General features: G+C 51.0%; 2 protein-coding genes across 6 annotated transcripts in view; one reads left to right on the top strand and one right to left on the bottom strand.

Moving 5' to 3' along the window:
• The window catches only part of ASH2L (ASH2 like, histone lysine methyltransferase complex subunit), a 28907-nt gene extending 27752 nt beyond the window's left edge, over window positions 1-1155 (top strand). For all 4 annotated transcript variants that reach the window (XM_082608880.1, XM_082608878.1, XM_082608879.1 and 1 more), the window contains 2 exons: window positions 269-328; window positions 425-1155. In XM_082608880.1, the coding sequence (XP_082465006.1) occupies window positions 269-328; window positions 425-532 (168 nt within the window). In that variant the 3' untranslated portion in view covers window positions 533-1155. The remainder of the gene's footprint in view (window positions 1-268; window positions 329-424) is intronic.
• Window positions 1156-1248: 93 nt separating this feature from the next.
• On the bottom strand, window positions 1249-9467 carry STAR (steroidogenic acute regulatory protein). Of its 2 annotated transcripts, none has more exons than XM_082608883.1 (7): window positions 9215-9467; window positions 8111-8224; window positions 7699-7826; window positions 6416-6574; window positions 6115-6299; window positions 5142-5235; window positions 1249-1981 (listed from the first exon to the last, which is right to left on the bottom strand). In XM_082608883.1, exons 1-7 carry the CDS (start codon window positions 9276-9278, stop codon window positions 1946-1948), a joined length of 780 nt encoding a protein of 259 aa, XP_082465009.1. In that variant the 5' UTR covers window positions 9279-9467; the 3' UTR covers window positions 1249-1945. The 2 variants fall into 2 exon arrangements, with proteins under 2 accessions (XP_082465009.1, XP_082465008.1); XM_082608882.1 differs by lacking the exon at window positions 1249-1981 and adding an exon at window positions 4286-4617.
• Between the last annotated feature and the right edge of the window lie 7414 nt (window positions 9468-16881).

The raw sequence follows: 16881 nt of genomic DNA, 5'->3' as shown, positions 1-16881 counted from the left end.
CCTCTGTCAGTAGCCCCCATTGAAGTAATATAAGGAAATCTTTAGGTTATAAACAGAAATCAGCACAAGTTTATTTTATTCACCTAATTCTTGATGGCTATTATAGGGTATTGACCACTTCTAGCAGTATTAATGTATATCATCTGTTTCAGTTATGCCGTGAATATCACAGCTACATTTAAAGCGAGAAATTTCCCGTGTCACGTTAAGGTTTTCACTGCTTTCTTCTTTTGTTTCTCCATGTCTGCTTGGATTGAATTTATCCCAGGTCTCCATTAACTTTGGACCATGCTTCAAGTATCCTCCGAAGGATCTCATGTACCGCCCTGTGAGTAACGTTGAACATGTCTGCGTGCATCCTCAGCCTTCCTGCTGCAGTTGCTCCCGTCTCACCTCACCTCTCTGTTCCTTGTTCCTCCCGCAGATGAGTGACATGGGCTGGGGCGCCGTGGTGGAACACACTCTGGCTGACGTCTTGTATCACGTGGAAACAGAAGTGGATGGGAGGCGGAGTCCCCCGTGGGAACCCTGACCAAGTCCCTTTTCCTTTGCAGACACGGACTTCCTGGGGAATAATATGAGCGGATTTTGTTTTTGTTTTTTCACTGTGGCAAATGTTTTCCTGAAGATACTGCAGAACACGGCCTCTGCTGTAGCAAATTAGAGGCCAGGTGGGTCTGAGAGAGACTCCTTGCCCTTCAGCACTGTCCCTTCTATCACGGCTTTTACTTCGTGTGCCATTCCCAACAGCTGCCGACCCTGGGATCCCATAAGCGCCCCGTGAACTGGGCCTGTGCCATGTACCCCACCAGCTGAGACCTGCTGCTTACTGTGTTTTCTAAGGAATGGATAACCTTGCCCAAGTAGCTAACATGTTTCAAGACATGTCCTTCTGCGGGCATTGCCTCCATCCCGCCTGGTTCCCAAGGAAGTGGTGGGCCTGTTTCTGAGAACAGCTGAAATCCATGGCTGTACATTCCAAACCAGTCTAACAGCTCTTCCCTTTCGCCGTGGGTGTGTTTTTGTTCTTAATTTTGAGGTGTACCTTTGAACACTGGGATCTCTGAAACTACTAGGTCTGTAGAACTATACTTGTGAAGGGAACTTGCAGCTTTAACAATTAGAAACTCTTCCCAAATAAAACTTGTCTTCGAGTGTGTGTGGCACTTTGCTTCCCTTTCAGGTTGGGGTCCATGTGGCGACAGTGTCGGAACAGTAAGGCACTCTGAGGAAGGGGAGCCAGCCTTGGAGGAGAGACAGGTTTCTATCTCCACCCTCCCCCGTTGCTTTGTTCCCTCCAGCCAATTTGACCACCCCCTCTTATCCTGTGAAACCCGACTCTCAAGAAGGTGAACAGGGGGCACTTCCCTGGGGGTCCAGTGGCTAAGGCTCCGCGCTTCCAATGCAGGAGGCCCAGGTTCGATCCCTAGTCAGGGAACTAGATCCCACATGCCGCAACTAAAGATCCCGCGTGCCACAGCTAAGACCTGGCACAGCCAAATAAATAAATATTTTAAAATAAATAAATTTATTTATTTATTTTTGGCTGCATTGGGTTCTTCGTTGCTGCACATGGACTTTCTCTAGTTGCAGTGAGCGGGGGCTACTCTTCGTTGCAGTGCATGGGCTTCTCATTGCGGTGGCTTCTCTTGTTTCGGAGCACAGGCTCTAGGTGCGTGGGCTTCAGTAGTTGTGGCTCGCGGGCTCTAGAGTGCAGACTCAGTAGTTGTGGCACACGGGCTTAGTTGCTCCGTGGCATGTGGGATCTTCCTGGACCAGGGCTTGAACCCGTGTCCCCTGCATTGGCTGGCGGATTCTTAACCACTGCGCCACCAGGGAAGTCCTAAATAAATATATATTTTTTAAAAAGGTGAACAGGAACTTAAAAGGGTAAATGGTCTCCCTCCAGCTCTTCCCGTTGAACTTGTGTGTTGATCTCTGCAGGTTATCTTCCTGCCTTGCTTATCTTCCTTTGTAATACCTGATGATTAAAGGACAGTTTTCAGAAGACTAAAAACTGGAATGTAAGAATGAGCCTTCCCCGGGGGTCCCTAAGTGCTTCCCTGTCCCCCTTTTAATCAGTTGCAATGCAGTCCTCCCAGGATTGCTCCAGAGTTCCCTGCGTGTAACTTCCTACCTAGGTTCATAGAGTGGTTCACCAAGAGTCCGGTAATATGTTGCCAAGGATCCCCATATATTATGCCTGTTTAATTTCCCAAATTTCAAGTGACTGTTGGTATCTTAACACAGAAGCTTTGACTAATGTATTTGTCTCCTAATGAATCATCCAGACCCAGGGTCTTTGTTTCGGTCATTCCACCTCTCTTAACAGGAAACCCAACAGAATCAGGCTGAGGTCTATTCATTCGTGGTCTTATGGAGCAGACTTGGTTATAAAGCTTCTGGATCATCAGGGTTTGAAGAACTCTAAGTAAACGAGGATGGTGTTATCTAGAGGAAGCTGGAGATGAATTCTTTGTAGCATGAATTACCACACATGTAAGTTACGCACCCACTCTCCATTTAAACGATCAAATTAGGGTTTTGTGCATTTCGCTTTCATAAATCGGAGGTTACAGAAATAATGATTTTTGCTTGTTTATACTGCATATTCTTTGTGTGTGTTTTGATTAGATTCATTTGAAGGGCTCAGAGAATACCCACTCTTCTTATAGTCCTATATAAAATGGTTTCTGTAAGCAGATGATCACTGACAATTCATTTTATTCCAGTGTAAAATTAAACAAGTGAGAAAATACCTCCCCACATACCTCAAAGACACAGTTGCATAGTTTGAAAAAGGCAAATTATAATCAAACTCAAAACCGTGGTGTGTGTTGAAAGCCCATTTCTTTACTGTCAGCCTGTTCTCTTGAAACCGGAGCATATGTTGCTCTACGCATCTTTCAACAAGTAACCCTTTCTCTTAGCTGGGAGTGGATGATAATTCTGTTCTAGAAACACTTCTACAATTATCCCATCTCACTCTGAAGCTCCTGGCTGGATAAACATAATTTCATCTATGCCAAAAATAGACTACTAAGAAACAATCAGAATAAATATTAATAAATATCTCTATCAGTTGCAAATTCTCAATACCTCAATAAATTATAACAGCATTCCTGCGACTGCTCATTTGTTTAATAAATAAGCTAGAACTCTAATTCCAAATGGTGTAAGTCATCAATGCTGTTAGCACTGGAATGGAAAAGCTTCAAGTGATAATGGTTAGGTTTTCATCCTGCTTATACATTTTAGCCAAATAACCCCATCTCAACTTGCATTTTTTAAGCACCAATTCTCTGAATCTTGGAAAGGGATTTTGCTGTCACCCTATCACCCCTTCTTCCAGCCATCTCCTCCAAAATAGTCAAACATTGACCTGTTAAAGCAGAGAAATTGGCAGCCCCGAGTCAAGCTAAGAGGAAATGTAATAGACTCCAACCTAAAGATTCAGCTCCCTTTTTAGGTCTAAACAGTCACTAATGGGAAAGTAATAAAATTTGCTTTTGTTTGATTTTATCTTAGTAATACCATTCTGTCACTCGCCTTTGGTTCTATCCTTTTAATTAGGTAAATAAAAATCTTCAGTCATAATCTTCATCTTCCAATGCCCGTTAATCAGCTACCAGCTATAGAGTTCTTTTAAGAACTGATTTAGTCTTGTGCTTATTGTGTAAATTAAATTTTTATGAAAGATTCTGGTAACAGGTCGTACATAATTGAATGACCTAAGTCCCCTGGCTTTTTTCCTTTGAGTGAGGTCGGGGACTTAGTTTAACTAATTACAGTCTTCATCCATGACTCCTTTAGTAGGAAGTTGCAATTTACTAGCATGGATTTTAAGAGTAGAATTTTAAAACAGGTACAGACTAAAGTTTTTGTGTTAGTTAACGATTCTTTATTCTGACTGTTGCTCATGGAAGAAGTAGGGGAATCAGTCTGATCATTAGTTTTGTATTTTTTCATTAACTTGAACTAGAGTTCCGGACGGTGTCCGCTGTGGGAGCTGCTTGTCCTTTGGCGCAGTTCTCTACCACCTTGGTGGAGGAGAAGAGGGTTTCAGGAGGCCCTGTGTAAGACCTGCTCTGTCTGCACACATTGCCCACAGGGAATGGAGCTCTTGAGCTCATCAAGCATGCGGTCCTAATCCTTGTATTTTGCAGCCTCTGCACCCTGCGTTCGTTAACTGGTAGCATTTTAAAGATGTTTCTAGGTAGACAAGTAAGGACCCAGAAAAAAAAGTTATACAAATACTTTGGGACCCCTGTGCTTCATTTTACAGCTCATCAGTGAATGAAGTTAAAAGAGCCTTGTCCCCACTTTCTTGGTACTAAAATGTTACCCATCTGAGTTCTAGTATCATACTGGACACGCACCACCATCCCATCCCACTGTCCCTGGATGAAGATCTTTAACAGACTTGTAGGCTTCCAGCAGAGACCTCCTCGTGAGCCTGCAGGCGCGCTCAGCTGGGAGCCGTTGGCAGCAGCAGGCTGGTCTTCAACACCTGGCTTCAAGAGCGGGGCGGGACTCCAGGCGCTTGCGCAGGTGGTTGGCAAACTCCACCTGGGTCTGCGAGAGGACCTGGTTGATGATAGTCTTTGGCAGCCATCCCTAGAGTTGAAGTTAGAAGAGTTTGGCCATCTTGTGGGTGACGTTCCACTCTAGACACTGCCGTGCCCGATCACACACCTGGTGGGTTGCCTAGGCTTGGCCTCCTAGCTCCGTTGGTACGTGCCCCCGTTCAGTTGATCAGGGTCAGGGGCCGGAGGACTGCTTTACTGCCCTGCTGTCGTGACCGTGTCAGAAGCGCTGGCTTTGCTGTCCAGGCAGATTTCAGCCCTGTCTGCCCAGCGGTGTGACCCTGAGCTAGCTACCATACCTTCTTAGGCCTAAGTTTCCTTCTTTCTAATAATAACTACAGCATTGAAATTTGATACGAGAAGTAAGAGGGAGCCAGTGCAGGCTTCTGAGATGATGGAATAGCAGTTAGGCCATCACTCCAGTGTCCCCTCTGCAGCGGTCCAGTTCCCTCAAAATGGAGGCTCTTTGCAGTTGTGTGCGGGATGATGTGGGAGCAGTAAGAGCCTACTTTGCTCACCACCGCCTGTCCCGAGCACCCCTCCCCCGCCCCTTACCTTGAGGTCAATGTTGAGCAGCCAGGTGAGTTTGGTCTTTGAGGGGCTTCCAGCCAGGGGATGGAGCACCATGCAGGTGGGGCCGTGCTCAGCTCTGCCGGGTGAAGACATGTCAGGTCAGGGGGACAAAGCCAAGTTCTCGAACGCTGACTAGTCTTCCCAAATCTCATCAGAGAAGTGTCCTTTGCCAAGGGTGACATTTAACAGTTGGCACGGTTACCAGCTCATCAGAACAAATGCTGATTGGAGCTGGAGCTGAAGCCTGGAGGCCTCCTGTGGTGCCTTTTAGTCGCTGGATGACGGGGAGGTCAAGGAAGGGTCCAGGGTGGTGCCTTGGGCCCCTGGGAAACTCGGGTAGCAACTGTTCTAAGTGGTACGGGTTCTGTTTTAATCAACATTACAGTGGGACCTGAGCATACCAGCTAAACCTCAGCCCTACTTCTTTTTTTTTTTTTTAAACATCTTTATTGGAGTATAATTGCCTTACATTGTTGTGTTAGTTTCTGCTGTATCACAAAGTGAATCAGCTATATGTATATTTATATCCCCATATCCCCTCCCTCTTGCGTCTCCCTCCCCCACTCCGTATCCCACCCTTCTAGGTGGTCACAAAGCACCGAGCTGATCTCCCTGTGCTATGCGGCTGCTTCCCACTAGCTTTATATTTTACATTTGGTAGTGTATATATGTCCATGCCACTCTCTCACTTTGTCCCATCAGCCCTACTTCTTGTTTTAGAAAATTACTAAGGTTCTTAAACTTGCTGGGAGGGTCAGGACAAACTGGTTATGTAAGTGTGGCCAGTCTTGTCTCCCCCACCCTGCGATGGAAAATGAGACTTCCTCTGAAAGGAAGCTGAGGGTAGGAACCAAGGATTGGTTTCTTAGAGCTGGGGATGCATCACACACTTGGCAGGTGCATGGCCCCAGCCTGTGTTAAAAAAGAGAGCTTTTGAGGCTGCTGCCCGTGTTACCTGATGACGCCCTTCTGCTCGGGCATCTCCCCGTAGTGTGTGGCCATGCCAGCCAGCACACACATGGAGCCCCGGCGCTTGGTACAGCGCACACTCACGAAGTCTCGGGGCCCCACAAGGTTTCCTGCCGCCTCTGCGGCCAACTCGTGAGTGATGACTGTGTCTTTTCCAATCTTCTGCAGGACCTGCCAGGCCACAGAGAACCAGAGTCACTACTCAGCCAGGTGGGGGGCCGAGGCACACCGCAGCTCACAGCCCCCTCCCGACTGCTGTGGCCATCCTTCCGCCTGGGCCTCCCCACCTTGATCTCCTTGACATTCGGGTTCCACTCGCCCATGGCCTCCATGTGCTCCACGAGCTCTTCGTAAAGCCTCTCCATGGGCTGGTCCACTACCACCTCCAGCCGGAACACCTTGCCCACGTCTGGGATCACTTTACTCAACACTTCGTCCCCATTCGCCTATCGGCAGGGAAGAGAGGATCCCCAAGGGAAAGGTTAGAAAAAAGTATTCCCGGCCTAGGACACGTAGACAGTGCCAGGCAAGGCAGGAGGGGAACAGCCAGGGGAACTCTAGGCTAAGCCTGAGTAAGCCTGGAACCATCTCTGATTAAGGTGGAAGAGGTCATCTTTCCTGCCGCCTGCCTTGTACACCTGCTGAAGACTGGGGAGGTAACCTGCCTGTTCCCTGGGCCCTTTTTTCTTGCGTGTAAATGTTGATGTGTGTGGGTAAGGGCCACCGGAGAAGGCCCTTACTTGACTTCAGAAGCTCAAAGATCCTGAGAGAGACGCACCTGGGAGCAGGGAAGGTGGTTTACAGCCAGCTAATTTCACATACAGGTTTTTTAAAAAGTCCAATCCCTCATTTTACACCAGAGGAATGTAGGGCCAGAGAAGGTCAGTGAGATGCCCCAGGACCCTTAGCAAAGAGCATTGCTGGGCCTAGATCCCAGATTTCCCAACTCGCAAACTTGTAGTCTGTTCACTCTGAGAACTTGGAAACATCTCACCTGAACTTTGGCCAATGGGCAGCACGTGAGCTTCTGGTGAAGATAAAGCCGCCAAAGTCTCGGTAGAGCCGTTGGCCTCTAACGCACGCCTTGCTCCCAGCTCCCAGTGAAGGGGCGGTGCCCAGGAGCAGAACGCCCCAGAGGGCCTTGGGCCACCCGTATCCCAGTCCAGCCCTGTTGCGCGTGAGCCCAGGTCACCCCTGCGAGGTCAGCCATAGGCGTGCTAACAGCACAGACACTGTGCTTCAGCCCTGGAACTTCTGACCCCGGGGGATGAGGCCTCTCCTGCCCCTGGAGTCCCCGGTGTGCATGGTCTGAATGGGTGTACGGTGCATTTGGAGGGGAGCTAGGGATACAGGAACAACATTTCTCAAACGTGAGTCTCCAGGACATCTTTGTTGGGGGGAGAGGGGTATCTGGGGATATATTCTTGGGAAAGGAGAATTCTCAAAACTGCTTGCTGCCCAGTGCCTGTTGCACAAGGCCGGACTTCTGAGAGGAACAGAGAGCCCAGCTGGCCTTGAGCACGGCCCGCGAAGAGCAAGGAGCTGTGGGTTCCTCCGCACCCGCCCTTACCTGCTGGCTCTCCTTCTTCCAGCCCTCCTGGTCACTGAGGACGCCCAGGGCCCTCTGCATGGCCTCCTCTCCCTGCTGGATATAGGCCAGTTCTCGGTCACTGTAGAGAGTGTCTTCCAGCTGAGAACCTGGACACAAAGCCACGGAGAGACTCAGCTTCCTAGCCTCCCACGAGCTTTCACCCCTTTCATCTTTGAAGAGCCCAGACCAAAGCCATATGGTCCAGCCTGCAGGTTAAGTTAGACACAGGGGACAGGGAGGGGGTCTAGCCATGAACAACACCATTCCCATCAAAGTGAGTGAGGACGCCTGGGGGATGCGGGGGGAGGGATCAGAGCCACATGCACATCGTTTGCCCCCCTCCCCGGAGCCCCCCGCCGCTGGTAGAAGCCCCAGAAGCCTCAGCACTTACCGAGCAGAGAGCCGCGACGCCGAACCTGGTTAATCCAGGCAGCTGGGGTCGGGGCCCCCGGGGCCCTCCGGTTCAGCTCCTGGCCGATGGCCAGCACAGCCTGGTGCCTCAGCCCTGCAGGGAAGGGAGAGAAACTGTCACTTAGGAGCAGATAAGCCCCTTAGAGAATGTTCTACCCCTTCGTCTTGTCACAGAGGAGGAAGCTGGCCTGGGGCAGAAAGTGGCTTGATCAGGAATACCTCCAGGGCCCAGAAACCTGCCTGCCTCCTGGGCTGGCCGGGCCTGGAGGCAGGGGCCCCACTCAAGCTTGCCGAAGTTTCCTTCTTGAAAGGGAGAGAAGCTTTGAACAACCTATCCTGCTACAGAAGGGGAATTACAGACACCCGTCCCCTGAGGTCTGTGTGGCCTCTGCGTGAGTAACTGCTCCATGTGCCCGGGGGTTCCCGCTGATCTAGAGAGAACAGCCCCACGCCAGGTACAGGTCTTCCAAGTGCGGCTTCCATCTAAACAGTGGCCACTTGAACCCATTGTAATTAGAAAGGACTTGCTTAGGTTTGTCTGTGGTCCCTTCAGCGACAGCAGGGGACTGACTCCAGTGGCCCTGGTTTCGTTCTCCTAACCGATGACAGCGAGACTCCCCACCTCACCCACCTTCCCTCTCTATGTGCTCCTCGGCTGTCTTACTCCCCTTTCTTGTCCTTCGCCCCCCGTCTCCCGCCTTCCCTGCCTCAGGCTTGTCAACACAGCTTCCTGGAGTCCAGGCTGACTCCTGCCCCTGCCACTGCGGCTCGGACTTCCCTGGCACCCTTGGTACCCATCCTAGAGAAAGGCAGAGTCAGGAAGAAGCCAAGACAGCTCGGAGCCCTGGAGGGGAGGCTGGGGATGAGAGTCTGCAAGGCACCCAGGAACCTACGTATCCGACTCTGTTCTTCAGCACGGGGGACACTGAGGTACGGGAGGGAGAAGGCTTGCAAGGCTCCCCCAGTGAGCGACACCCCTGGGACCTGAGTGGCCTGTCCTCTGCCCCCCCAAGCCCATACTTTCCCCACGAGACATTGCCTGCGGGCTCTTGGTCGGCCGGACAGGGGGGCCCCAGGAGCTCACCCTTCATGTTGCGCACGTGTCTGTAGGAGCTCCCGGCACACAGCTTCAACGTGGCAAGGAGCATGGTTCCCTGGCGGTGGGGGCAGGCGTGGAGGCTGGTGGTGCTGCTCTTGGCTCCGCTCCTCCTGGGCCGTCAGGGTTGGCCTCTGGGTCCTGCAGCCGCGGCCGGACCCTGCATCCTGCGCCTTAAATGCCTCCAGCTGAAGGCTGTGTTTCGTCATCAGGAGATAAAAAAGCCATCACTCATCGTGTAAAGGAAGGCACCAAGGATAGAGGGATTGCCTCACAAGGAGCCTTTGGCCATTTGCGGGGAGTGCGGGCGGGGGTGGGGAAAGGGCTTGGGAGGGCCGGTGCCTGACCGGGCTGGATGGAGGGGAGAGAAAAAAAGGAGCAGCAGAGGTCAAGGCAATTTAGAAAAAAAAGTATGCACATGTGACAGGGGTTCTCAAGCAGCAAGCTGTTTAAAATGCAGCTTTGTAACCCTCATGCTCAGAAATTCCAGATTTAACGAGTCTAGAATTGAGGCTCTGAAACCTGTATTTAAAAAATAATTTCCCAGGTGATTGCCATGAAGGTATTCTGTGAACTGTACACTAGGCTTTGAGAAGCTCTGCCCTGGGAGAGCACCCAGGGCTTCTGATAGGGTACAGGCAGAGCTGGCAGAGGCCACCCAGCCCCAGGATGAGGGGCCTGAAGTCTCGGGAGGAACGGTGCTCCCACCCGGTTCTACAAGAATCAAGTCATCGCCCCTGCGGTTGCTGACCTACAGGACACCCTGAAAGGAATTCAGGAAGACGATCAGGATGAGGCACACTGTGCCCTGGGAAAACAGGCAAAGTGAGCCCTTAGACAGTTATCAATATTATAATGTTTTAGAAATTTTTTATGAATCTGGTTTCTTACATCTTCTCATACTTAGAAAAGCACTAAAGTCATGAACGGAGAAATCCGTTGCTTGTGACCAGGAGCAACCTTCTACCAAAATGTGTGCTTGAGTGCAGGTACCGTTCCCCTAAATCACACGTAAGCCAGCGTCCCCCGTACCTCTCCCTCTTTAGAGCAGTTCCTCAGAGCTATCTGAGAGGCTGTTTCCCAGGCTATAGTCCTCAGTAAGTCCCCCAATAGAACTGAAACTCACAGCTCTCTTGTACGTTTTTTTTCAGTCAACAGTTTTGCTGACCGTGAAGGAGCACAGAGCTAACTTCTTTCCTCCGTCTGAACACTGTGAGGATTCAGAACCTTGGTAGCAGCCAGGGCCTTTTATTCCCGTCCACCTCCTCAGCGAGTCCAGACGAATTTGGGTGAGTTTCTCCTGGTTCTCAGATCTCCCAGTTATTGGTTGATAATCCAGAGTTTTATTTGGTGGTGTATAACAGGTACCTGACGCCCAGTTGAAAGATACTGGGGGAGTGCCCCCCCCCAGTTCTGCCTCCAGAAAGACACTGAATGGTCTGGACTGAGTGACTAGGTGTGAGGCTGGCCAAATGTCTTTCCTCAATTAGACCAACTAAGGGGTGTCAGAAAGCCAACCTCTGACTAACACCCCAGCTAGATTGATGTAAAATACATACAGAACTTATCTTATAAGTACTTAATTGGGACCTAACCACTGAACTGGGTAAGAAATTAAAGAATTCTAGTGGAAACCCTGATGGCTTAATAAAACTGTTAAAGGATCAAGATCAAGGATTAGTTACAGGGCTTCCCTGGTGGCGCAGTGGTTAAGAATCTGCCTGCCAATTCAGGGGACACGGGTTTGAGCCCTGGTCCGGGAAGATCCCACATGCCGTGGAGCAACTAAGCCCATGTGCCACAACTACTGAGCCTGCGTGTCACAACTACTGAAGCCCACATGCCTAGAGCCCGTGCTCCGCAACAAGAGAAGCCACCGCAACGAGAAGCCTGCGCACCACAACGAAGAGTAGCCCCCACTCGCCACAACGAGAGAAAGCCCGCGCGCAGCAACGAAGACCCAACGCAGCCAAAAATAAATAAATAAATAAATTTATTTTTAAAAAAAGATTAGTTATATATGACTGATAACTGATGAATACGGTTATAATTTTTATGACTTTTTGTCAGAAATATTACTGGCTTTTAATCTTTGTTTTCTAGATATAAGGAAACCTTAAGCTAATTATGACTTACAGCAGCTTGGTAAATTCGACCTTTGTAAGCAGAACTGAAACATTTATCTTTTCTTTCTACTTGATCTCTCCAGAAAGTGGAGACTTTCAGGTTCCCAGTAGCCTTATCAGGTGAATAAGGAAGGTCAACTCCTGGCAGGTGCAAGAATGTCAAGGTATTTTGGAGACCTTGAGAAGAGAGGAATTCACCCAAATCTATAGTTATTGTGGCGGAATCTAATGGCAAGCCCTTGGCATGGCTTTCCTGGCTCAACTTGAGAGGCCTTTTAAAAGTTCAATCTGTAATTCCTTATGAAAAGTTCCAGGAAAAACAATTTAAAAGAGCCTATATAATCAATTACACTTATGTAAATAATCAGGCCAAGTTTATTTTGCAAACAAATTAGCCTTAATTGGGCTATATTTGGTAGAAATGAAGGTGGTTTTAGAGAAAAAAAAAGTTCTAATGGATATTAAGTTCTAATGTTGTCAGTTGTCTTCCAAGTTTGTACTCACTTCTTTTGTTGGCTCCTTGTTACATTATTGTGAAGTTTAATTGAATTATTAAAAGGACATTGTGGGCTTCCCTGGTGGCGCAGTGGTTGAGAGTCCGCCTGCCAATGCAGGGGACACGGGTTCGTGCCCTGGTCCGGGAGGATCCCGCATGCCGCGGAGCGGCTGGGCCCGTGAGCTATGGCCGCTGGGCCTGCGCGTCCGGAGCCTGTGCTCCGCAACGGGAGAGGCCACAACAGTGAGAGGCCCGTGTACCGCAGAAAAAAAAAAAAAAAAAAAGGACATTGTAAGTGTGTTTCTGGAGCTTATCACAGTAATCCTTGGATGAAGATCAGATGCCCCATGACCTGTAACAAGATTACATATACTAGAAAATATATCATTTAAAGGACTTTCTCCAACCTATATAGAAGGACCCTCCAATGAACATAATGACAACTAGGCGACTTGATTAAGCAAATAAATAGTTCTACATAAGATCAATGATTGTAATAGTGTAACCCTAGATATGGGAAGAAGCAGTAAGAGGGAAACGATTCCTGTAGTTTCCAGTAAGAGGGAAACTATAACAGGCGAGTAAGACTGTTATGGGCCTAGTTCAGTAACAGCACATTGAGTGGCCTATGTCAGCGAAATCTTCACCAGACCTAAGAATGAGCCTTCCTAGCGCCATGGGACAAACTGGTCATGAGATGCATCCTAAACCTTGGTCAAAACTACGACCAAGGGGAGGGTACTGCCAACTGAGGAATGTTGCCCACCATCCAGTTCTACAGCCCCTGCAGTCGCTGACCTATAGTTACCCCTAAAAGGACTTCAGGGCGAAGATCAGGATGAGGCACTCTGTGCTCTGGGAAAACTGGCAGAACTGGCCCTCAGATAGTTAGAGATTTTCAGGAGAAAACTTTTGTGAACCCGGACTCTTGCATCTTCCCTTACTTAAAAAAGCACTAAAATCATTAAAGGAGATACCTGTTCCTCGTGACTAGCAGCAGCCTTCTCCTGAGACATGTGCTTGGTTGCGCGTACCCTCTTCACCTAACTCACACATGCTTCCGAGCAGTTCCTCAGAGCTGTGAGGCTGGCTCCTGGGCTACAGTCCTCGCTAAGTCTCCAAACGAAACTGAAAAGTCATAGCTCTCACGTTGTGCGTTTCAACTGACGGTGGAAATGAGCTGTTCAAGGTCACACAGCTGGTCGGCGGCAGGTCTGGGACGACAACCTTCAGTCCGTCTTTTCACGGCTCCTCCTGCAGCCCCCCGACACTTCGTGTGTTCAGCTGCTCAATTATTGATGCATCCATTTCTATCAACAGCCTTTACCAAAGCCCTGTTTAGGGTCAGTTCCCGTCTCAGGGGTTAGTTCTGGAGCAAGGATCACGCCTCAGGGCTGAGTCCTGTCAGCTCACAGAGCAGAGGGGAGAACGGGCCGGAGACACAAAGAGAGGGGGCCCGGGCCTGGCCATGCCCCACGCCCTTCTTTACGCTTTCCTGAGTGACCTAGGCTGGCCAGGCTGTGCCGTAGGGCCTGGCATGAGCTGAAAGGTTCAAAAGACAGGGTATTGGGGTGCCCAGCCCAGTGTTTCCACTTTGGGGGGCCCTGTGGTCTGAACGGGGACTCGCGAGAGGCCCAGCCTCTCCTCTGCAGTCCCCACGCTCCTGTCCAGGCCCAGTGAGGGGATCTCATTCCAGGCTGCACGTTGGTCTCCAATGACATCTTTTCCTCTTAAGGTTGACCTTGAGGTTGCTTCTGAGCCAGATTCACCTGGCAAGAAGGTTGGGGGTCGAGAGAATCACATTGAATTTGGCCCTGGTCCTGGGCCTGCCCCCCAGGTGAGAGAGTTCCGTGTCCTGTCACCACTGCATGGAGATGGAGGGAAGGCCCCCCACCAGCTCTTGCTGTCCCCCTCACTCTAGAAAGGACTAAACGGACAGGACCTGCCTGGAGCCCAGTGCCTGGGGTCCAGAGGGAGCAGGTGAATCCCACATGCCCCCTTCAGGCCATGCTGGCACAGTGGGATGCGACCAGCGACCCGGAGAAACGCCTGTCCGGGCTCCGCTCCGAGCAGTGGCTGCCTGGCGGCCCGGCCCGCCCTCCAGGGCCCCCGTGCCTGCCGCCCGCATGAGCTGTGAGGCCTTAACCACCCAGCCTTCTGGAACTGGCTTGTCCCTTACTGTGGGTCTCCCTAGAGGGGTTGTCTCGGTCCTGATTTGTGTCATGGTGTGCGTGTGTTTGCTGTCTGTTCTCTGGGGCTGGTTCCCCTGCCCTCCCAGCACTCAGCTCCCGGCGGCGGTGGCTCAGGGCAGGTTCCTGTTCCTTCTCTACAGGGAGCAGCTGGGGAGCTGACTCTGACTTAGGAACGCTGCCTGTGGGCTTTGTTTCCATCCCTCTCAGAGTCACAGGGAAGCTGGCACCAGAGGGAGAGCCTTGGCCTCTTGTTTGTCTCCAGCCTGAGCCAGCGGCGTGGAAAGAGGTCGGGGGGGCCCAGGGGGAAGGCAGCAGGCCAGCCGCCCCAGGCTTCTCCTCCGTCCTGGCCCACGTGCGCCCTCGTGCACACGTGCCTCTCGGTCGGGGAGGGGAGGGGTTACCATGGGACAGGCCGGCAGATCACGTTCAAGGCCCTGCCATTGCTGTCCTGGGGAGAATTATGGCCGTCGTGAGGGGGAGGAGGTGGTATGGGGAGACTGCAGGATCGGGGCACAGGCTGCTGCTGATGTCAGAGCCTGCCACTGACTCTGGGATGGGTGTGGGGTGCTGGTGACCTCCTCCTGGGCCAAGGTTCTCTTCCTCAGCCTTTCCAGGCTGAGCTCCTTGTTAACTCTCACGGTCCCTCTGAGCAGGAAGGTAGGCAGAGACGTCTGGGAATTCCCTCTGGTTCTGGAAGTCCTCTGTGTCTGGCTTTGCTTTTGGATGAGGGCAGAGCCCACAAGGGTGGAGACCGGAGGGCACCACAGGCCGGGAGGGAAGAGATGCGGCCCAGGCCGTGCAGAGTGCTGGACAGGAAGGCCCAGGGCCGGGGAGGGAGGACCCCACTCATTCACTCAACAATCCTTTGCTGAGTGTCCACTGTGTAGCTCTACAGTTACAGGGGAAAACGAACCATGTGACCCCCTCTGGGGAGCTGTAGGGCAGATGAGGAGGTTCCAAAGTACAGGGGAGGGAGCACCTGAGGACACAGGAGGAGGAGGGGGGTGCTTCTGGGGGGAAGTCAGATGAGGAAGGAGTCAGCCAGGTGGGAGGGGGGCTGCGGGCCAGGTGCTCCAGGTACAGCATGGAGCGGGCAGGGGTGGGGGCGGAAATCTGAGGGGTGCTCAGCTGTGGAATGTTTGTAGGGCGCGGAGGGAAGTCAAGGCTGGAGAGAGAGGCAGAGGTCAGAGGTCAGCCGGGTGGGCGTGGGAAGATTCCTCCGCAGGTTCCCGGGAAGCAGAGGCCGGGAGTTGAGGAGGGGACCTGGAGCTGGAGTGGCCCGGCCCCGAGGAGGTGAGTACTGGGCATCGCCAGCGGCCTTCGACCTGGGACGTGTGGGGAAACTGTGGACTGGAGGGCAGAAAGCACAGAGGTCAAGTGCAGACAGACTTCCCATCCCACTGCCACCACTTACTTTATGGTTGGGAGCCCCTCACTTCAATCTGAACTTCCTCATCTATAAAATAGCAGTATGTTTTCTTTTTCTTTTTCTTTGTGTAATCCTCTCAGGGTGGTTATAAGGCTTGAATCAGGTAACAATACATCAAGAGCCCCCAGGACCAAGCCCCGACTTCTCAGCCAGTGTCTGGGCCCTCGCGACTCCCCCCAGCCACCCTTCTCGTCTTGCCCAGCTCAGCGTGCTCCCGAGGTGCTCTCCACGTTCAGGGCAGCTCATGGCGTTACCCCCTGAAAGGCTTCCCTTTGGTCACCCCATCCCCCTACTCTTTAGTTAGAATTCAATACCTTTGGGCCCCCCGACAGACATTCATCACAGTATCAATAAGACTGTTACCCATTCCCCACACACACCTTTTTTAAAAGACTGTGTTAAGAGCTGTTTTAGATTCACAGAGAAACTGAGAGGAAGGAACAGAGCTTTCCCGTAGACCCTCTGCCCGCACACCTGTAGATCCCCCCTCTTCCCATGTCTGTGAGCTCCGTCCGTAAGGACCTGTAAACGCCATGAGGACTTGGATCCTTTCCAAATTCTTGATTCCCCAGCACTTAGCACTGTGCTAGATAATTAATAGATACTGAATGAATGTTTAGTAAATGACTGGGAAGCATGGAGCCTGGCACATTGTAGATTATCAATAAGTATTGATTTTCTTCCAGCTCTTCCATCCTGCTTATAGGGTACGTGCTTATTTAATATCTAAAGAGTGGAGTGTTTTCCCCCAAAGGGGCCATTGTGAGAGGGCAGCAGAAAGTTAAGGCAAGTTTAACTCATTGGGCTTGAGGTCATTATGGATTACCTCCCTTCAGAGAATATTTTTTTAATAAATTTATTTTAATTTACTTATCTTTGGCTGCATTGGGTCTTTGTTGCTGTGTGCGGGCTTTCTCTAGTTGCGGCGAGCCGGGGCTACTCTTCGTTACAGTGCGTGGGCTTCTCACTGCGGTGGCTTCTCTTGTTGCAGAGCACGGGCTCTAGGCGCGTGGGCTTCAGTAGTTGTGGCTCGTGGCCTCTAGAGCGCAGGCCCAGTAGCTGTGGCACACGGGCTTAGCTGGTCCGCAGCATGTGGGATCTTCCTGGACCAGGGCTTGAACCCGTGTCGCCTGCATTGGCAGGTGGATTCTTAACCACTGCGCCACCAGGGAAGCCCAGAGAACATTTTATGTAATCCAGCACTTAATTCCTCAGTTTGAGTTGGTTGCCATTATGTTATCACTCTTTTTTTTTGGCTGCGCTGCGTGGCATGCAGAACTTCCCCATCCAGGGATCGAACCCACGTCCCCTGCATTGGAAGCACGGAGTCTTAACCACTGGACTGCCAGGGAAGCCCTGTTATTCTTTTTTTTTTTTTTTGAAGCCCTGTTATTCTTATTTGCACAGAGAAG

This window comes from Mesoplodon mirus (genome assembly GCF_964341445.2).
Source record: "Mesoplodon mirus genome assembly, chromosome: 20".
Taxonomy (NCBI): Eukaryota; Metazoa; Chordata; class Mammalia; order Artiodactyla; family Ziphiidae; genus Mesoplodon; species Mesoplodon mirus.
The sequence above is the reverse complement of the archived record's forward strand: the minus strand, read 5'-3'. Positions and strand labels throughout refer to the sequence as shown.

What these genes read in the sequence shown, in the direction of transcription:
- STAR (XM_082608882.1), bottom strand. Translation starts at nt 9,278, where the DNA reads ATGCTCCTTGCCACGTTGAAGCTGTGTGCCGGGAGCTCCTACAGACAC. An exon ending in GAGCAGAAGGGCGTCATCAG is followed by an intron (nt 5,236 to 6,114) that starts GTAACACGGGCA and finishes TTCACCCGGCAG; the next exon opens with AGCTGAGCACGGCCCCACCT. An exon ending in TGCTCAACATTGACCTCAAG is followed by an intron (nt 4,618 to 5,141) that starts GTAAGGGGCGGG and finishes CTTCAACTCTAG; the next exon opens with GGATGGCTGCCAAAGACTAT.